The sequence below is a fragment of the Crocuta crocuta genome, unplaced genomic scaffold, assembly GCF_008692635.1.
Source record: "Crocuta crocuta isolate KB4526 unplaced genomic scaffold, BGI_CrCroc_1.0 scaffold556, whole genome shotgun sequence".
Lineage (NCBI taxonomy): Eukaryota > Metazoa > Chordata > Mammalia > Carnivora > Hyaenidae > Crocuta > Crocuta crocuta.
The window spans coordinates 6,639,642-6,661,698 of NW_027527436.1; the positions used below are offsets into that span (position 1 = coordinate 6,639,642).

The 22,057-nt window shown below is 45.2% G+C and overlaps 2 protein-coding genes across 4 annotated transcripts in view; both read left to right on the forward strand.

The window, feature by feature from the left end:
• Positions 1 to 12,502, forward strand: part of MTARC2 (mitochondrial amidoxime reducing component 2) — a 32,534-nt gene extending 20,032 nt beyond the window's left edge. For both annotated transcript variants that reach the window (XM_077759609.1, XM_077759614.1), the window contains exons 5-8: positions 3,131 to 3,192; positions 3,280 to 3,351; positions 5,184 to 5,314; positions 11,622 to 12,502. In XM_077759609.1, the coding sequence (XP_077615735.1) occupies positions 3,131 to 3,192; positions 3,280 to 3,351; positions 5,184 to 5,310 (261 nt within the window). In that variant the 3' untranslated portion in view covers positions 5,311 to 5,314; positions 11,622 to 12,502. The remainder of the gene's footprint in view (positions 1 to 3,130; positions 3,193 to 3,279; positions 3,352 to 5,183; positions 5,315 to 11,621) is intronic.
• The window catches only part of MTARC1 (mitochondrial amidoxime reducing component 1), a 32,994-nt gene continuing 22,661 nt past the window's right edge, over positions 11,725 to 22,057 (forward strand). For both annotated transcript variants that reach the window (XM_077759592.1, XM_077759598.1), the window contains exons 1-2: positions 11,725 to 11,807; positions 20,480 to 20,653. In XM_077759592.1, the coding sequence (XP_077615718.1) occupies positions 20,511 to 20,653 (143 nt within the window). In that variant the 5' untranslated portion in view covers positions 11,725 to 11,807; positions 20,480 to 20,510. The remainder of the gene's footprint in view (positions 11,808 to 20,479; positions 20,654 to 22,057) is intronic.

Here is a 22,057-nt window from a genome sequence, read left to right on the forward strand (position 1 = left end):
TTATGGAGAGTTGACTGGATGCTCATCTCCAAAATAGATGCTAAAATTACAGAAATGAACTCCCTGCATCTGATTGCAAGGGTCTCAGGATGAAGCAAGATCAAGGGCTCAGTAGCTGGATGGTTGAGGTACTGATAAGGGTTGAGACATGTAACCACACTCAGAGCCCAGCGAAAGGAACGCTCCACTAGTGTGTGTGTGTGTGTGTGTGTGTGTGTGTGTGTGTGTGTAGGAAGAATGCCACAGAGTTTCTTAAAAAAATTTTTTTTAATAGTTATTTATTTTTGAGAGATAGAAAGACACAGTGTGAGCAGGGGAGGGGCAGAGAGAGACGGAGACACAGAATCCGAAGCAGACTCCAGGCTCTGAGCTGTCAGCACAGAGCCCGACGCGGGGCTCAAACTCAAGAACCGTGAGATCATGACCTGAGCCAAAGTCGGACGCTTAACCGACTGAGTCACCCAGGCGCCCCTAATTTCAAGCATTCTCAATTCAAAATAATTTTAATAACTTAACGTGTTGTATTATTTTCATCTAATAAGTGAATTACTAATTATATTTAAATTTGCTTAGTGTTTTTACCTGTAAGTAACTCTCTACATCAAAATATCAACTGTGCTCAGATTAGGAAGAGAATGACGTTATTATATAAAGTGACTAATATTTTCCTAGGTGATTAGAACTGGGGAACTTCAGACAATTTCTATGAATGCAGACAATATGTTATTCTAGACTGGGGACCGCAGTTCTGTAAGAGTGGAAGAGCAGATTGAATCGGTTTTATTAAGCTAGGAAACCATCCTGAACTTTCAGACTTTCCTGCTTCATTTCATAGGCATGAGGTAGAGTTTCCACAGATCTGTGGCTTTATTTAATTTTTAAAAATGTTTTTATTTTTGAGAGAGAGAGAGAGAGAAAGAGAGGCAGAGAAAGCCAGAATCTGAAGCAGGCTCTAGACTCAGCTGTCAGCACAGAGTGCAACGTGGGGCTCGAACCCATGGAGTGTGAGATCATGACCTGAGCCGAAGCCGGACGCTTAACCGACTGAGCCACCCAGGTGCCCCGATCTGTGACTTTAAATATGAAATTCACCATCCCTTGTACAAAGGCATTGAAAGGAAGGTACTTGAGGGCGGTCAGCCCTCCAGGGACTGATGGGCTCACATTCTTGGGGCCGCAGTGCCCTCGTGTGGCCAAGTGCGTCCAGCCTTTCCGGCTGCCCTCAGGCTAGGGCAGCACACCACCCATGGACCTATTCCTGGTCACTCTGCTGGGGCACGGCGGGGTCACATTCCCCCAGGTGAGCCACATGCTCTGGTTGTCTTACAGTTTTGCTGTTTGCAGAGGGTGTGTCATAAATAGGGAATAGGGATTCTATTTGTTCCGCGGTGATCCTTGCCTGTTGTGAGGGCTGTGTCGTTCATCCCTCAACTGGTCGTTGGGAACCCAGATTTCATTTCCTCACAGCCCTGCCTTCATAGATGGTGGTTGGGAACCCGGGGCATCCTCAGAGGCCCCTTTACGTGAGCTGTGCTCCTCTTCTGTAGGAGATTTGTGCGCCGGGAAGACCCCATTAGGTACTCAGTACCTTTCCTGTGTTTGCTCAATCACCCCTGCAGCACCGGATCATGACCGGAGCCTGGTGCTCAGGGGTGGAAGTGGAAACATTACAGGCTAGTCCCTCCCCACTGCTCTGCCCTGCCTCCGGCACAAACTCTCAAGTCCCCTGAGAGAGGGAGAGGGAGGGACCGGAGGAGAGGAAATGATGCCTCATTTCCTTACCTGGGGACTGACTTCTCACCAGAGCCCTTGGACCTGTGGCTTCCACACCTCACTTGAAGTGAGATCAGGAAACACATTTTCAAGGGGCGTTTTTATAGCATCTAATGAGAGCTACTGTTGTTGGTTTATGGAGCTGGTCGTGAGCTCCGTCTCCTATCGCCTTTCACCTGCCCCTCCTGAGGCCTGGACAGAGGGTTGTCCTGTGACCTTGAGACTCCACAGATGGCTTCCATATTAGTGAGAGATCCTATAACATACCCTTGTTGTATGTGTGTGCTGGTGTGCGTTTGTGTATGAGTAGGAATGTCTGTGTATATATAATCTGTATAATCTCCATATGCGTGTATATACACGTACATGTACGCCTATGTGTATGTGTGGATGGGGAATAGAGACAGAGACTGATTTAAAAGCTGGGTGGTTAGAAGCCTGGCCTTTGGAATCTGAAGTTTTCAAACCTAGCTGCCATGACCCCGAGAACATTTTGTAATCTCTGCAGGTCTTCGTTTCTTTATGCAAAATGGGGATCATTATAGTCCCTTTTTCAAAGTGGTGAGGATTTAGTACAGCCCTGATGCAGATGTCAGTGCTGCCCACTGTTCAAGGGTGGGAGAGCAAGGCAGGGCCAGTGGCTGTGGACCCCCTGGGGGCAGGCTTCCGTGGACGTGGAAGCATTGATTGAATGTGTGAATCTTATAACTGACTTCCCTTGGGTGATGTCCCATTCATCAAAGAACCATCAGATTTCTTTTTTTTTTTAATGTTTGATTTTTATTTACTTTTGAGAGAGAGAGGAGACAGAGAGAGAGAGAGAAAGGAGAGAATGAGCATGAGCACGAACAGGGAAGGGGCAGAGACAGAGAGAGACACAGAATCTGTCAGCACAGAGCCCGATGCAGGGCTTGAACTCATGAACCGCGAAATCTATGACCTGAGCTAAAGTCGGATGCCCAACCTATTGAACCACTCAGGTGCCTCCAGAGAACCATCAGATTTTTAATTTGGCTTCCACTCTAGCTTAGCTATTAAGGACAAAGTGGGCTTGTCTTGCAAGCTATACATTTCTCATCATATATCAATAAATTGCCCTCCTAGTTCATTGATGATTTTCATGTCCAGAAAAGGTCTGTTTTTGCTGTTCTGTCAGAGTTCGGTTTCTGAGACCGTGAGTGAAGAGGTAGAGAGGTGCTGGACTCACCAACATGCGGTCTCCCGTTGAGTCCCTTTCAGAGATATTTCTTGGTGTCTTGCTCTCTTTCTTCTTCTAGCTTCATAGTTAGTAGCAGCCAAAGAATAAACTGTTTTAAAGACTAACGAAGCCACAAGATGACTTTTCCTTTTCCCTTAGGATACCTGGGGTGAACTCCTCATCGGCAGCGTGGAGATGAAAAAGGTGTTGGCCTGCCCCAGGTAAGGGTTCTCTCGAGAGTCAGCGTCTGGGGTGTGGCATGCTCATTGGCTTGTAGCTCTACCTAACTCTTGGTTTTTGCATGACAGGTGCATTTTGACCACTGTAGACCCAGACACCGGAGTGATAGACAGGAAGGAGCCCCTGGAAACCCTGAAGAGGTAAACAGCAGTGGGTCCGATGTAGTTTTAGTATTTATTACCTCCACCCTGGAATTACCCGTGCCCTGTCCGAGCACCTTTCACTCCACCTTCTGGTTGGAGTGTCTGTTGGTTAGTGGAAGTTGCTTCCTCTTTTTTTATGGATGAATCTTCTAGTGCTTTTGACAGATTTTGTTTTTTAAGTTCATTTATTTTGAGAGAGAAGGCACAAGCAGGGAAGGGGCAGAGAGAGAGGGAGAGAGAGAATCCCAAGCAGGTTCCATGCTGCCAGCGTAGAGCCTGACGTGGGGCTTGAACTCACGAAACCGCGAGATCATGACCTGAGCTGAAACCAAGAGTCAGACGCTTAACTGACTGAGCCACCCAGGCGCCCCTCTCACATCAACTTTTAATAAGGATCACATGTGTATTTCCAAATTAAGACCTTGAATGCTGTAATTATTTTTATTCCAACTCAGATTTCTTTATTAGACTCAACATGAAGGAGTGTGAGACTTCTTGAAATTGAATAATGAAATATTAGAAATACTGGAACATAGTGAGTTGTCATTTTGTTTACTCAGGAGCTTCTTTCATGGGGGAGTGTTTTGTTTTGCTATTGAAGACACTTTGGCAGACTTTGGTTATCAATACGGAATGTGCTTTTTAAACTAAGTTAACAGGGGCGCCTGGGTGGCTCAGTCGGTTAAGTGTGCGACTTCAGCTCAGGTCATGATCTCATGGTTTGTGGGTTCAAGCCCCACGTCGGGCTCTGTGCTGACAACTAGCTCAGAGCCTGGAGCCTGTTTCATATTCTGTATCTCCCTCTCTCTCTGACCCTCCCCTGCTCACGCTGTCTCTCTCTCTCTCTTAGTAATAAATAAAACATTAAAAAAAAAACAAACCTAAGTTAACATTTTTTGGAGAGGTGTATTCTATTGTGTTTCTCTTTTCTCTGTTTTCTTATTTGTTTCCAATGGGTTTAAGTTAGAAGAAGAGGGTAATCATAGACTCCCACTTTTTGGGGTCTGTGACTCAAATATACAATTCTGGTTTGTTTTTTGATTTTTGAGATGCAGTTAGTTTTCTTTAGACAATCCTTTAAAAAAAATAGCTTCACCAGTAGTCCAGCCCCATGCCAGTTTTTTTAATGTTTTATTTTTGAGAGAGAGAGACAGTGAATGGGGAAGGGGCAGAGAGAGAGAGACACACAGAATCTGAAGCAGGCTTCAGGTTTCGAGCTGTGCGTATAGAGCCCAACATGGAGCTCGAACCCACAAACTGTGAGATGATGATCTGATCTGAAGACAGATTCTTTATCCGCCTGAGCCACCCAGATGCCCCAGGCCCCATGCCATTTGTATCTGTGTCTTCATTTTTATTCACTGACGAAGCTCAGCTTTAGGCTTATAGACCTGGGGTGTGGGAAGCATAGTACTAAAAACTGAAATGCACTGAACAGAATATTTGGAGAGTTCAGGGCAGTTCCTTTTCAAGGCTGGGGGAGCATTTGTTTCAGGGCATTGTGAAGTTAGTTGGAGCTATACGTGCAAATACGCCACTTTATTTATTTATTTTTAATGTACCACTTATTTTGAGTAACACATATAACGTTTTTCCTTTTGGCCTCAAGCTGAAGCCATGGACAAATTGTTTAGACGCTCAGGATGCTTCTAGAAAAACCAGGATTATGTGCAGTTTGACTAATTGCCTCCAGACTTCTCTGTCCACGGAGTAGAAAAGGCTTGCTATTTATTTCTAGGTCACCTGAGGATAAGAACCCGAATCCTGTTGAGAACACTTAGATTCTTAATTCCTTCTTCTGCCTGACAGTGAATTTTTGATTCTTTCAGCTACCGCCTGTGTGATCCTTCTGAGAAGCAGATCTACAAGTCATCCCCACTTTTTGGGGTCTATTACTCGGTGGAGAGAGTCGGCACCTTAAACGTTGGGGACCCCGTGTATCGGATGGTACCATGACATGGTATGACCAAGAGTCGGCTTTGCTGCTAGAACGCAACACCTCGAAGCCACGGCCACGTTTTCCAGTGTTGAGATGTTTTTATGTTTTGCTGTTTTAACTCTTAGCAGAATGACGGTTTGTGGTCTACTCTCTAGAGTTGGAAAAATGACTTTTCTTTGTCTTCCCTCAGCAATCTGACTTATTCCACCTAGGCTTCTCTCTCACTTCCCACTTGGTGATAAAATGCTGATGCAAGAGCCCCAGCAAAAGACAGGTAGATGTTCTCAGTTCATTAAGGAATAAGGAAATGAAGGTGAGCAGGTCATAAGAGGTCTATGTTGTTTTTTTTTCTGTATCTGATAGAGAAATAAAGGGAAATGTTCAGTGATTCAACATCAACTTGGAGAAAAACAATTGAATACTTTTTGTAAAGTTTATTTAAAATTTTTTTGGTTTATTTTTGAGAGAGAGGGAGAGAGAGGGAGAGAGAGGAAGAGCACAAGCATGGGAGGGGCAGAGAGAGAGAGAGGGAGACACAGAATCTGAAGCATGCTCCAGGCTCTGCACTGTCAGCACAGAGCCCGACACAGGGCTTGAACCCACGAACTGTGAGATCATGACCTGAGCTGAAGTTGGACACTTAACCAACTGAGCCACCCAGATGGCCCTATAAAATTTATTTTTAAAACATGATTTAACGTTTGAAAAGTATTAGTGTATCAAGATGCCTGGATTCTGAGTCATCAGGTAGAAAATAATGCTTTCATACTGATTTCATCAGGCCAAATAAAACCTTAACGCCTGGAGCGTAATGCCTGAGCCCCAAATTATAGAAATAAAGTCATTTGGAAGACTTTAAAGTGAAGTTTTTAAGCAACTCTTCTCAAAAGAACCAAACTCAGTTCTGAAAGTCACCTCATATCTGAAACTCTTGACCAGCCTTCTGTCTAATTCTGGCCTGACCCTTCTCACCTTCTCACTTGACCATGCTTGAGGACAACGTGGGGTAACGATTCAGACAGTTTAGATCCAGCAGCGGGTGGACTTGGGTTCATGATCGTAGCAGCTCCATTCCCTACCTTGGTTGAGCTATTTAGCCTCTCAGCCTTAGTACCCTTATCAGCAAAGTGGGAATATAGATAGTCCTCTCTAAACAAAGTTATTTTGAGGATTAATTTATATAAAGTTGCAGCATTGCAACAGAAATGTGGGGGCATGGGCCGGGAAGGAATTTACCTAGGGCAGAACAAAGGAGGTAGAAGTTTATTGAGTACATAGCAAGGGAGCAGGTGCGAGATCACGAAGAAGAGACTGTGTGCCACAAGGTGGTGGTGGTGGTGGGGCCATACTTATAGAGCAGAGTGAGGGACTGTGGAGACATGTGAGATCTCCCTTTTTTTTTGGCAATCTTTGGAACTGTGCCCAGTTTTAATATCAAAAGTAGGTTGTTGCAAAACTAGAATTTGGGGTTCTCTCTGTTAAAAAGACAAAGTTTTTCTTTTTTCCCTCTGGACTTTTGGTCTGCTTAAGTCTTTTGGAGCTGGAACATTCGTAACAGATTTGCTAATTAACTAATTGGACTTATTCGATATGTCACATTACATGAGAAGTGCTGTCAAATAAGTAGTAATACTAAGCCTTCTTTATGTCATGTTGTAAAATTGTGGCAAGTCATTGAGGCCCACTGTTCTTTTGGGGGGAAAAAAGGCCCCCTCATTGCCAGGTTTTTGTCACCTTGATGTCCTTACAACATGGCAGCAGTCTGCTCCTGACGTAGGAAAATGCAGGTGGGCAGACAATGGCTGTAGATGAAATGAATGGTCGGGATTGTGGGAAACCCCAGGAGGCCACTTGGTCCTCCCTGACTCCCGGACAAGCACCAGTTTTCAGCTTTTGTGTTCTTTCACCCACGGCAGTACATTTAAGATGACTCCAATCACATGCAGACATTGGCGGAGACACATCTGTGAAACTGCAAAGTGTGCCGGCAGCGCCTGACCTGTCAGGTCCAGAATCCTGAAATAAAACAAAACAAAATAAAACCATTTTCATTCCCAGAGGCCCCAGACCTCCCTCTCTCTAGACCTTTTGCGCACCTGTACCTAAAATTATTCAACGGTCAGTCAGTAGGGGTTATCAGTATGTTGTTATTTTACATATGTCTTCCGGTGGGCTGAAGCCTTTCCCTGTTACAAGGCTGATGCCCCAACCGTAGCAAAGAAACCATTAAAATGCGTGGTTCCCACTTGAGGTTGACCGTCCATGATTTCCAGTGATCAGAGCACCTGCGTCGCTAGGCAGATCATCCGAGCCTTAACACAACCTTGCAAAATTCTTTGAATTCGAGCAGTATACAGCCTTCTGCTGATCATGAGGTTAAAGCACCTTCTCAGATCCCAGTTCAAAGGATCCTGTCAGTCACAGTTTAGAGCCTGATGACTAAGTATTCTGGAAAAGTCATCAGAGGAAGACAGTCCTCCAGCCGTGTTAAGACAGACCATCCCTTGTGCCCCTGACCGCTGACACTGTTGTAGAGCTAGAAGAGAGTAAGTCGTGGATTGATGTCACAAAGCAAAAGAAGGCTTCCTCTGATCTCTGGTCCCCTACTGACCCTGAAAACCTGTAAATTAAATTAACGACAAAGAGAAATCGTTGACATCACGTAGACTGCCTCCACCCAAGACACGGATCAAGACTTCATACTCTGAACCTGAAGCTCTTCTCGTCCTTTCCTTCCCTCTGGCCTTAGCTTGGAAGGATAACATCCCCATTATTGTTTTTATAATTAATAATTTATTTACTTTTACATTCACATCCACGTTAGCATATGGTGCAGCAATGATTTTAGGAGTAGATTCCTTAATGCCCCTCACTCATTTGGTCCGTCCCCCCTCCCCCCATCCCTCCAGCCACCCTCTATCTGTTCTCCATATTTAAGAGTCTCTTATGTTTTGTCCTCCTCCCTGTTTTTATATTATTTTTGCTTCCTTTCCCTTATGTTCATCTGTTTTGTATCTTAAAGTCCTCATATGAGTGAAGTCATATGATATTTGTCTTTCTCCAACTGACTAATTTCACTTAGCATAATACTCTCTAGTTCCATCCACGTAGTTGCAAATGGCAAGATTTCATTCTTTTTGATTGCCAAGTAGTACTCCATTTATGTACCACATCTCCTTTATCCACTCATCTGTTGATGGACGTTTGGGCTCTTTCCATACTTTGACTCTTGTCGATAACACTGCTATAAACATTCGGGTGCCTGTGCCCCTTCGAAACAGCACACCTGTATCCCTTGGGTAAACACCTAATAGTGCAGTTGCTGGGTTATAGGGTAGGTCTATTTTATTTTTTTGAGGAACCTCCACACTGTTTTCCAGAGTGGCTGCACCAGTTTGCATTCCCACCAGCGGCGCCAAAGAGATCCTCTCACTCCGCATCCTGATAACATCCTCGTTATTATCTTGCAGGCCATCGCTAAGGCTAAATTTACATTGTCGACTGAAAAAGGACGACGAGCAGCGTTCCATAATTCAGGATTCACTCCTTTTGGCAGGTCCCTGTCTCCCCAGTGAGGAATAAGTGTCAATGAGGCTAACTTCGTAATTCTTACAAATACTACGGAAGGTGCTGCTGAAGCAATAGCTGCCCGAAGATCCTTGGACCATCTGTCAAAGTAGTTCTTGATAATAGGATAGCTCTTCGTTATCGTTTAGCTGAGCGAGGAGGTGTCAGTGCTGTGGCTGCTGTACCTGGACTAACACTTCTGGGGAAACGAAAACTCAGTTACGTAAGATCGCTGAGCCAGCCACTCGGCTTAAAGGGATGACTCCTTAGGAGGGGTCTTTCTTTGACTTACTTGATTTTGGTTGGTGTGGGTCCTGGGGACCAAGGCTTCAAAGTGCACACCAAACACTGGGGATTATCCTGCTCACAGAGATTATAATAAACTTCCTGGTGCATTGCATCTGCCCAAAACATGTAATTGCCTGATTGCAAGTGCGAGGCACCAAGCAAATGATCTTCCTAAGACTACAACAGCCAGAAAACGACCAAAGAGGATGATAGACTTACAGAATGTAAACCTTGAGTGTGTGACTATCACAGAGATAAAGCAAAAACAGCGGACCTGTGAATGCCACACAGAGGGTCAACAGAAGGTTCGAGGACCACAGAGCACAGCTGACAATAGTGCCGAAGCCTTAAATGTTGAACACAACTCTGTTAAACTGATACTCTGATCGAGAGGGGAAATTGTTAACAAGAAAACCAGTCCCACAATGGCTTCACTTAGGTTAAGGTTTCAAGTCAGTAAACCAAGACTTAATACCTAACCTGACTGCAGTTTCTACGCCACAGGAATGTAATTTTTAACCAGGCAATGTGGAATTTCCTGGTCGATAGTAGCAAATTGCCGGATAGACCCCTCCACTCTCCCGAGAAAGGTGCCCTTGCCTCAACAGGACATCCCTTGCTAATAAGGTCCATCCGGCTGGCCGGCCGGCCTTCCTTCCTTCCTTCCTTCCTTCCTTCCTTCATTCCTTCATTCCTTCCTTCCTTCCTTCTTTCCCTTTTTTCTTTCCTTCCTTTTTCTTTCTTTCTCTCTTCCTTCCTTCCTAAATATTATTCTTCTGCCTTTAAAAACCTTTCTTTTGTTTAGCACAGTGGAGGTCCCCTCTGCATGCTAGAGGGGATGCTGCCCGATTCATGAATCATTTAAGAAAGTCACTTAGATCTCAGTTAAATTTTGTCCTTTAGCACATGCACGAGGTGGACTGGGGCCGAGAGGGGATGTGAAAGGCCAGGCAGGGGTGATGGTATAAGACGTATGCAGGGGGCAAGCTGTGAGCGTAGACACGTGAGCACCCAGATCCTTCACGTGACAGAGATGCTGTTGGCCACTGGGCCCCGAGCTCCCTTTCAGCTTTATTATCCAGCATTCCCCCCCGCCCCCCGACCCCGGCCACTTGTCCTGCCATCCATGCCCCGGAAGCATGGAGAACTTTCCTCTCTGGTAGGCATTTGTGTTTGACTTTAAAAATAACGGTGATGTTACTTATCTACTTTGTGAGCCCACTATGGTTTCTGCATTCTGGATCCTTTATATAACAGGTTGATTAAAGCCTTATGAAAATAGCAGTTAATATTTGCACTGGAGACTTATCCATTTAAAATTTAAAACTTAATTATATGAGTTTATTTGTTCCATTATAGATGCAACACATGTTCCTCATGGTGAATTTGGAAAATACCCGCAAAGTTGAGGAAAGAAATCACCTGTTGTCACTGTTTAAGAATTTTATTCTGGAGGTGCCCGGGGGGTTCAGTTGGTTAAGCGTCCGACTCTTGATTTTGGCTCAGGTCATGATTTCATGGTGCTTGGGATCAAGCCCCATGTTAGGCTCTGTGCTGACAGTGTGGAGCCTGCTTGGGATTCTTTCTCTCTCTAAAAAAATTTTTTTTTTATTCTGGTTGTTTTTTTGCTTAATGTAGCCATGATTTGTGTGTGTGCGTATACATACAAATATATATATAAAATATGTACAAATATATATAATATATATGTGTAATATGTATCATACAGGTATATGTTGTATATCATGTAATATATATGCAGATATATAGTATACATATATATGATAAATATATGCAGACGTATGTATCGTACACATTTCCATAGATCTCCAGTCTTTTCAAAGGTCATTTCTGATGGCTTCATATTATTACATTGTAGAAATATATGACTCGTTCTTTTTTTTTATGACATGNAAAGTGGAATTACTGACTTGAGGGATACAGGCATATTTTTTAACATCTTGACTAATGGCTTTCCTTTTTTAAAATATTTTTTAAACAATTTTTTTAATGTTGAGTTTTTGAGAGAGAGACAGAGTGTGAGCAGGGGAGGGGCAGAAAGAGGGGAAGACACAGAACCCAAAGCGGGCTCCAGGCTCTGAACTGTCAGCACAGAGCCTGACTCAGGGCTCGAACCCATGAACTATGAGATCATGACCTGAGCTAAAGTCAGACACTTAATTGACTGGAGCCGCCCAGGCACCCCTTGACTAATGGCTCTCAGAAGTGTTCTTCCCTTGTGTGCCACCTCATGTCATGTGAGAGGGATCTAGGCTCCGGGCCCTTGCCAGAACCGGGTGGGCCACTCAGTCTTAACCGGCTACTCTTTTCCATTAAGGTAATTTGGCGCAGGACATGGTTCATGTTTCCTGCATTTTAACTATATTGAGTGACTGTTTTGTGAGTGTGTGAGTTATTTATGACCTGTAGGAGGAAAAAACCAAATAATCAGAGGGCCTTGTCATTTATTCAGGTTTCTGTGTCCAGGAGGCTTCGATTAGGACTTTACCGATAGCCGCGACACCGCCTCGGCGCGTCCTTCGCTACCCAGCCTTTGACCATCTTCACCCTGGAAGTGAATCTCGTTTTAACTTTTTGAAGTTACACATGCTCCAAGTTAATGCAGGAAAAGCAGTAGAGGTGATTCAGCAATAAGAAGGTATATAGATTTGACGTAATGAGGGCTCTTTAAATGAAATTGTCTATGAAATTCTTTTGAATGTTCCTCTAGCGATTACACTTCTCAGTTCCTGACGTTAATACTGATGAGTGAAGAAAGTCTAAAGAATCAGTTAAAAAGCTGCAAATTTTTTTTTCTAAGTGTTTACATGTTATCACCTGTCATTCGTGTTTTGGGAGAAACGGGAAACAAGATCATTGTTTTCTGACGTGCCTTGTACATGTTACCACAGACCCTCGTTTTTGGTCTTTACATGGCTGTTGAATCCTGTCACCATTTTGCTCATGTGTTCTGAACCCCAAATTAGGGAATCAGGTTGTACTTGAGCATGGAAGTTATTTTATAGCTTCCATTTTCATATTCGATTAAGCCGTATAAAAGTAATCTGCATGTAACCACCAGATTCACCGCCTGGAATTCCAAGTATGACAAAGAAAACATGCGATTTTAAAATGCATGGAAATTTGAGAACAGGAGTGAGGAGGAGGAAAGTACGAGCACATTTTTTTAGGTGCAGATAATTTCTAGGTACAAATAATTTGGTGCACAAAATAAGAGAAATGAACTATTTTGATATGACTAAACAAAAACCTTCACTGAAGTAATATGTGGATGAATTAACCCACTTGTAATTTTGTGGTTTCTTTATTATTAATAAATGAGTCTCAGTTGTACTTTCTGCTTCCAGGGCTTCTTGCATTTTATATTAGAGCCCGGGTCACTGTCATTCATTTTTCTTGACCCTTTTCTGGGTAGCTTAGCAGAGAGCTCCCCTCCAGGGAAATGAGTGGACTCCATAGACATGACCTCCTGTGGTTAGTGGGGGTGGGGGGCATCATGAATGACACAGACAGCCCACCTGAGGCGTGATGGCCAGTGACTGTGAGGAAACTGGCCAGTGACCGGTGAAGAGCAGCTGTTCTTTGCTGGGTTCTGGGACTGAAATGAGCCCCCATCCCCAGCACCCTGTGAGAAGGAAGGGTTAAGTTAGCTCCATCCCTGGCCAAGTTTCGGAAACAATGACATTGAAAAATCATGCTGACTGTAAAGTCAGCTGTTAAAATAGAGAAGCAAGATTTTCATTTTAAATTTCTGAAGGAAGACAAAAATTTCTGAAGAGAGAGGCACTTGCCTGGCTCAGTCAGAAGAGCATGTGACTCTTGATCTTGGGGTTGTGAGTTCAAGCTCCACATGGGATGTGGAGATTGCTTAAATGAAGAAATAAATACAGATTAAAAAAATAAATTTCTGAATAGGGAGGTAAACAGAAATACACAAAATTTAGTGTCCGTGAGGTAACTCTTCTGTGGAGAACACGGAGGATATGGATGAGCCCAGTGTTACTCGGAGGTGTGTTGCCCTTCACTCTATTCTCATGGCGCGCTTCACCGTCAATCAACGTTTCTTCATAGGAAGCTAGATTTGCCGAGTCCCCTTCTCCCCCCAGCTCATCCCTAGGAGTGTGGTTGTTGATGTACCTTTAACAGTTGAAGCAGTTCTGACCTCTGTACTCTGAACTCAGTTCCTGGCTTTCACAGGAGTTGGGGAGGGAGAGGGTGACTTGGGATCAGAAGAGAGAGCAGGACACATATAATCTGTTTAGGCCTAAATAACTATGGTGAAGATCAACATTCAAGGACAGATCTTCCCAGAGCACTAAGGGCCCTGATGTGTATTGTCAGCTGGGGAAAAAGGATTCACTCTGCTTTGGGGTCTGTCCCTTTACTGATTTAAGATATTCTCCATTTGTGTGGGCAATTCTCTCTCTCTCCTTCTTCTTTTTTCTTTTTTTATTATTTTAGTTTATTTATTTTTGAGAGAGCACAAGCTGGGGAGGGGCAGAGAGAAGGGGACAGAGGATCCGAAGCAGGCTCTGCATTGTCAGCACAGAGCCCAACTCGGGGCTCAAACTCATGAACCGTGAGATCATGACCTGAACTGAAGTCAGACGCTTAACCTATTGAGCCACCCAGGTGCGTCTTTTCTTTGCTCTTCATTTCTCTTTTCTTTTTTCTTTTCCCCTAATGTTTGACAATTCTGGCTGGCTTAAAAAAATTTTTTTTTAAATGTTTATTTACTTTTGAGAGAGAGACGGAGAGACAGAGTGTGAGTGGGGGAGAGGCAGAGAGAGAGGGAGACACAGATCCGAAGCAGGCTCCAGGCTTTGAACTGTCAGCACAGAGCCCGATGGGGTCCTTTTTTTTTTTTTAATTTTTAAATGTTTTATTTATTTCTGAGAGAGAGAGACAGCATGAGCAGGGGAGGGTCAGAGAAAGAGGGAGATATAGAATCTGAAACAGGTTCCAGGCTCTGAGCTAGCTGTTAGCACAGAGTCCGACACGGGCCACAAACCCACAAACTGTGAGATCATGATCTGAGCCCAAGCCCGACGCTTAACCGACTAAGCCACCCAGGCGCCCCCTGACAGGGGTCTTGAACCCACAAGCCTCGAGATCATGGCCTGAGCCGAAGTCGAATGCCCAACCTACTGAGTCACCCAGGCGCCCCATGACTGAGTCTTGAAGTGTACTATCCTAACCTGACATTGCCTCTCTCCTTGACCAAACTAGTCAGGCTCCTCTGAAGCCCCCTCTCTACTAGGCTGCAACCTTGACTCTGGCCAGGGCTGCATAGCCCAGTTTATCAAGAATCCTGCTAAATCAGTTGAGAGAGCATCCTCACCCTTGATACCTGATTACTCTTATGATTGGATTGAATCCCTCATCCACCTGTGACATGAAGACCTTGACCTGCCTTCAGCAAGAATCCTGCTAAGTCGGGTCAGCAAAAATCCTCCTACCCTTGATGATTCCCGTTAAGTAATTTTCCATCCGCTGATCCCTTCTCTCTGCATCTTGGTGGTAAATCCCCACTTGTCTTGGCTGTGTTCAGAGTTGAGCCACATTGTAATATCTCTATTGCAATTGCCTTAATTTTTTTCCTTGACGTACAACACTGTATTAGCTTCAGGTGTGCAGCGTAACGGTGTGGTGTGTGTGTATTACGAAACGATCACAGTTTAAGTCTAGTTAGTACCCGTTACCTCACACAGTTACAAGTTGTTTTCTTGTGTTGAGAACTCTTAAGATTTAATCTCTTTTTTAAATTATTTTTTTTAATTTATTATTTCTAGGAGAGAGAGAGAGAGACAGTGTGAGCAGGGGAGGGTCAGAGAGAGAGGGAGTCACAGACTCTGAAACAGGCTCCAGGCTCTGAGCTGGCAGTCAGCACAGAGCCCAACGCGGGGCTCGAACCCACGAACTGCGAGATCATGACTTAAGTGAAAGTCGGACGCTTAACCGACTAAGCCACCCAGGCGCCCCTTAAGATTTAATCTCTTAACAGCTTTTACATTCACAACACAGCATTGTTACCTATAGTCAGCAGACTGTACATCACATCCCCAGAGCCCATTTGTGTTACCACATTTTCATCATCCCGTAAATCAACAGATAAAGGTCATTCTTGTGTTGTTTCCATGTCTTGGCTATTGGAAGTAACACAACAATGAACATTGGGGGTGTGTGTGCATAAATCTTTTCAAGTTAGTGTTTTCACCTTCTTTGGATAAATACCCAGAAGTGGAATTGCTGGATTTTGTGACAGTTCTGTTTTTATTTATTATTATTATTTAGTTAATTCTTTTTTTTAATGTTTATTTTTGAGTGAGAGAGACAGAGTGTGAGAGAGGGAGGGGCAAAGAGAGAGGGAGACCCAGACTCCAAAGAAGGCTCCAGGCTCTGACACAGAGTCCAAAGTAGGGCTCAAACTCACGAACCGTGAGATCATGACCTGAGCTGAAGTTGGCGCTTAACCGACTGAGCCACCCAGGCGCCCTGGCAGTTCTGTTTTTAAGTTCTTGAGGATCCTCCGTACTGTTTTCCATACTGGCTGCACCAATTTGCATTCCAACCAACAGTGTACAAGTGTTCCCTTTTCTCCACATTCTCCCCACCACTTAGCTGTTTTTGATAAGAGCCATTCCAGCACACGTGAGCCCCTCATTGTGGTTCTGATTTACATTTCCCTGCTGGTGAGTGATGTCAAGCACCTGTACTGATTTGCCATTGTATGTCTTATGTGGAAAAATGTCTATTAAGTTCTCATTTTTAAGGATGTTATTATTTTTATTAAAAATTTTGAAATATTTATTTTGAGAGAGAGAGACACACACAGATTGCGAGTGGGGAAGGGGCAGAGAGAGAGGGAGACACAGAATCCGAAGCAGGCTCCAGGCTCTGAGCTGTCGTCACAGAGCCCAATGTGGGGCTTGAACTCATGAACTGTGAGATCAAGACCTGAGCCGAAGTCAGTAGTTTAACCGATTGAGTCACCCATGCGCCCCTTTATGGTTTTATTTTTAGGTAATCTCTACACCTAATGTGGGACTTGAACCCAAGATTGAGTTGCATGCTGTACTAACCGAGCCAGCCAAGAGCCCAATGCTGCTCATTTTTAAAATGGATTTTTTGCTTTGGGATTTAATTATAGTTCTTCATAATTTTAGGCAATAACCCCTTATCAGATACATGATTTGCAAATAATTTTTCCCATTCTGTAGGTTGCCTTTTCATTTTGTTGGTGGTTTCTTTTGCCACACGCAAGCATTTTAGGTTGACTAGTCCCACTTGTTTATTTTTGCTTTTGCTTTTGGTGTCTTATCAAAAAATACTAAGACTGATACCAAGGAGCTTATCCCCTATATTTTCTAGGAGTTGATAGTTTCAGGTCTTAGGTTTAATTCTTTAAATCATTTCGAGTGTCTGATGTAAGGTTCAGTTTCATTCTTTTTCAAGTGTCAGGATAATTAAAAAAATTTTTTTAACATTTGTTTATTTTTGAGAGAGAGAGGCAGAGTGCGAGTGGGGGAGGGGCAGAGAGAGAGACAGAGAGAGAGAATTCCAAGCAGGCTAATTTTTTTATTTAACAGTCCCGCACATCAAACAGGAGCTCTTAAACCACCTTGACCCTGATGGTTGACCTTGTTGTTTGAAGCATGACCTGATTTGAAAGAGACAAGTGACTGAGGGCAGTGCCTGCGGCGCCAGTTGGACCTTCCCTTCTGCCAGAAAGAAGCGTCCGGATCTTGGGCCGATACCAAACTTCCCGGCCAGGACCCGGGGACCGCTGCCGGGAGGAGCGCGCCGGGCCCTGCGCCCTGCAGAGGGCGCTCTCCGTCACCCCGCGCTGCGCCGACCTGCGGCCGGGAGAGCCCGCGCGACCGCCTACCCCCTCGCCNGGACAGGTAAAGCCGAGCCGGGCCCGGGCTGCGCCAGGAGGGCTTCGGGCGGGGGCGGTCTGCAGAGTCCGCCAGCGGGTCCTTCCTACCCTTTCAAGGGGGCAAGGACAAAGAGAACGAGCGGCAATTAACGTCCCAACAGCCGACCCCAGGGACCCGAGACCCAGGGCCTAAGTGTCCCGACCCGCTTCCCCGAGCCAGCTGCATTTCCGTCTCCCGCGGGCGCTTTCACCTCTGCGCTCCTGCCCAGGAGCGGTTTGCGCGCCCAGGTGTGTCCATGTGCCCGCGGACTTGTTCCACTCCATCTAGCGGAGGCGGCGACCTTCCAGGGACTNTCGAGCCAGCTGCATTTCCGTCTCCCGCGGGCGTTTTCACCTCTGCGCTCCTGCCCAGGAGCGTTTGCGCGCCCAGGTGTGTCCATGTGCCCGCGGACTTGTTCCACTCCATCTAGCGGAGGCGGCGACCTTCCAGGGACTGGTCCCCGCCACAGTGGTTTCATGCAACTGTCTCTGGAGAACTTGGGGGAAACCTGGGGCCGCGGAGCGCAGCCCTCAAAGGGCGCACCAAGGTGCCGCGCTCGTAAGGACAGCTGTTGAAGCTTCAGTTTCCTGCGGCCGAGGACGCGCTATTGCCTCTGTTTCCCTAATGCGCGCAAGCACTCTTTTCTGAACAAAGAAACTGGGGTTCCGCGCCACCCAGCGGTGGAGCCAGGACTCTGGTTTTCTTTAGCACTTGGGTGCTTCGTGAGAAGGCGTTTTATTAATAATGGCCTATCTGGGTAGTCCCGATCCGCGAGAATTCCTGGGGTTCAGCGAAGGTTGCAAAGGCCCAGAGCGCGCGGCTTTGTTCTCTTCTGGGTCTGGCGTCAGGCCAGCCCAGGGCCTCACTTGTAGGGCTCTGCTTCAATCTCTTTCCTTCCAGACCAGCCCTCAGCTCCTGCAAATGACCCAGAACTGGGGAGGGGGCGGGCTATAGCTTCCCCCCCTTGCAGCAGAGAGGCAGAAGCCCCTTCACGACGTATTTGAGAGGTGAGTTCTGCATCTTTGCTTCAGGAAGGAAGGCAAGAATCCTAGATATTTCATGGTTTATGCAGAGTTCACCAACTCTGAAAGATGGTACAACATATTGAATTTGTTTTGTAGGCCCCAGAGGCGAAGGTATTTTAATTGTCCTGTACTGACAGAATATTTACTGAGCTTATACAATGATAAATAATAAGAGCTGGCATTTGTGGCAGGCGCTGTTTTTGTCATCATGTTACCAGCAAGCCTGAAGGAGAAGCACACAGGTGTTCAGAGGACTCCGTGTGACCAGTGCCAGGGAGCACAGAGAAGAGCCCCAGAAACTGTCTGGGGTGGTCAGGAATGACGTCATAGCTTGAACTGAAAATCTAAAAATAATTATGAGCTTTCCCGGCAAGTAAATTGGGAAAGGAACATGAGAGAGAGAGAGACAGACAGACAGAGACAGAGAGACAGAGAGAGAGAGAATAAGCTGGGTAAAGACCCTGGATTTGGGGGGTAAGGTATGCTGGGGGAAAGGCTAGTGCACTCTGAAGGAATTACCGAAAGGGAGATACGCGAACACCAGCGTTCACTGGGGTATTATTACTCACAGTAGTCCAAGGGTGAAATCCACCCAAATACCTATCAACACATGACTGGATAAACAACATGTGGTATAGACACACCACCGAGTAGTGTTTAGCCACAAAAAGGAACGAAGGTCTGCTACGCACTACAGCATAGATCAATCTTACAAGCATTAAGTTAGGTGAAATAAGCCAGACACAAGAGGGCCAATATTATATATGAGTCTAATGACATGAAACATCTGCAGGAGGCAAATCCCTAGAGACACGATGTGGACTGGCTTTTACCAGGCGCTCAGGGGAGAGGAGAGAGAATGGAGAGTAATTGCTTCATGGGTTCAAAGTTTCTGTTTGGGGTGACGGAAAAGTTTTGGCAATAGATAGTGGTGATAGTTGCATAACATTGTGAAAAGACTCAATGCCATTAAATTGTGCACCTATGATCGTTAAAACCACGTTTAAAAACATGTTTTCTGTGGACGGACACTTGGGTTGTTTCCTCCACCTTTTGGCGTTGGGAACAATGCTTCTGTGAACGTCACTGTTTCTATGTGAGGCCCTGTTTTCAGCCCTTTTGGATGAACCTAGGAGCATGCCAGATGTTTTATGTTGTACATATTTTACGACAATAAAAACGATTAGAAAGAAGAAGGGCTGGTTGCGAATGGCTGGGTGCAGCTGGCTTAGGACGGGCCTTGCCTGCCTTGCTGAAGAGTCGGGGTTTTATCCTGAAAGCAGGAACGGGCGGGGCTGGGGGAGGGTAGGGAGAATCTGATTAGATTTGTAGTTTAGAAAGATCAGACTGTCACCGTCACCTGATGGAATTATTACACGAAGAAGACTATGCATGTGCTGGTACCAAGGGCCTGGTACAGACAGCAGAGCTCTGTCTGGGTCGATAAACAGGCAGTTCAAGAAAAGGCTTCATTAACCTTATTTTTCTCGTGTGGCTGAAACATCTCAACCACAATGTCCTGCTGGAGGTGGCGCACGGGAGCTCTTTAACAACCTCACGAATCTGCCATCTTTTTATCTTGTGTCTGCCGATTCCAAGAGCACGGGCTCACTTCTAGAACTGTATTCATTTGATCCAGTGAGAAATGCAATGATCAGAACGTCAGTATATTTAGCTTCCTCGGTAGCTGAGAAATAACCTATACCAGTGGATGCCNTCGCATTTTTCCATGTACCTCTTTTTTCCTGGAAGTACCTCTAGATCAGGAGTATTGGGTTAGAAGAAATGTTGTCCATGGTGACAATAGCCCTTTGAGCAACTTGTAGCATTCGCAGCCCCGAATATTGAAACATGAATTTTTTCAAAGGTGGGCGTGGCCTCGGCAAGGTGGGGGTGGCACGTGCGCTTCTCCGCTGAAATCCTCGCTCTGAGATCCATAGGGACGTAATCTCCTTACTGTGCTTCGTTCCTCGTACCCTTCAAGCCTTTCTGGGAAACAATTTCCCATCATCTCTTGGGGCATGTTTAATGAAAGTGGTCAGACCTTCAGGCAGTCGAGATGAAAATATAATAACGTCTTTGGTTTCTGTGCCGTCAAGGAGCTCAACACGTTCTGAAGAGATTATATACATTGGATGCTTGGGTGGTTACTAAACCCTTTGAAATTCACTGACAGACTCAGTCTTGCTGTGCTGTTAAGTGGATGTTTAGGACAGACAGATACATAGACACACACACACAGACACACACACACAAACACACACTCACACACACCAGGCTGACAGGGAGGAAATGAAAGAGGGGTGTCCACGCCGGGATGCCTCTCACGGGAGGGCCACCCATCACCTGTGTTTTGAATGTGGCAGGTTTTGGCTTGTGGTCAACGAGAAGGGGCACATGGTTACTGCTCGGCAGGAACCCCGTCTGGTCCTGATCTCCCTGACCTGTGAGGGCGAGGCCCTGACCCTCAGCGCAGCCTACACCAAGGACCTGCTGCTGCCCATCAAGGCGCCTGCCACAAACGCCGTGTACAAGTGCAGGTAAGGGAAAGGTGGACCGGACTCCTCGTGTGAGCATTTGTTCACGCAGCGTGAGGGAGTGTGAGTTGTGGAGGCACCCTGAGAAACACTGGGGTTGATTAACCATTGACTGCGAGCGTAGTAGGGCCAAGTCCTCAATGTCATGATGATAGAAAAGAAAGAGGAACAAGGAAGCAGCTTTAGAAGAAGGAAGGAAGGAAGGAAGGAAGGAAGGGAGGGAGGAAAGAAAGAAGGAAGGAAGGGAGGGAGGGAGGAAGGGAGGAAAAAAGGGGCAGCTGGGTAGCTCAGTCTGTTAAATGTCTGACTCTTGATTTTGGCTCAGGTCATGATCTCACAGTTCTTGGGATCGAGCCCCACATCAGGCTCTGCTTTGCTCAGCACGGGATGTGCTTGGGATTCTCTCTCTCTGTCTCCCCCCCATGCTTGTGTGTGCACATTCTCTCTCTCTCTCTTTCTCTCTCTCTGTCTCAAAATAAATAAATAAACTAAAAAAAAAAAACAAAACGAAGCAGCTTCAGAAATGTATGTTAATGTGGGGTTGAGAGACAGAAAAGTCCTATGTAGAAAACCATGGGAAAAAAGCATAGTCACACGTCAGCGAGAGAGAAATAACACCACCAAAGGATAAAGGACAAAAATGAGGTGTCCAAGAAAGGGTGAGATTAGACCTACAATTACCATAGGACTTGCCCTATTTTGCCTGGCAGGACTGGGACAGAAGTCGCAAACGTTTTCGTGGACTATTTAATGAAAGGAAATTCTAAGACGGGAAAGACACCTGCGACCAGAAGCGTGATCTGACGTCCGGATGCCCAGGGGTCCGCGCATAGGGGGGCGGGAGACTCAGCCAGGAGACTAGTCTGTGCAGCCTCTCTTTCCCCAACATTAGAAGGGCTGCCCAGAAGCAGCTAGTGTGGGAAAACTGGCTTTGCTTCTGAGAGCTCGTGTCTAGAATTGACTTTTTATCCCGGGATGAGAAAGGTAGAATTCAGTCTAATTCTGCTGTTGTCAGTTTCTGCGTTTTGAATTAAAATGCATTGAGTGCTGAATGTAGTCCATGGCCTATTGTAGAAGATAACGTTACATCAATACATGTAGATCCAAGTTAGCCGAAAAATATCTAAAGACCCCAAGAAGTTTGTAAGATGCAACACCAATATAGTTTCTACACTATCTTAGAGTTTTAGACATAATATGTTCTTATTTTAATTTTGATGACTTTTTAATTGCAAACATAATACATATTCATAGTTGAAAAATTGGAAAATACTAAATTAGAAAACGTCAACAAAAACCCGTGAGATAACTGTAAGTCATATTCTGATGTTTTCTTTCTGTCTTTATAGCTAATCCTTGAAGAGAAGCAATATAAAATAATATAAAAATATAAAAAATACATGATTA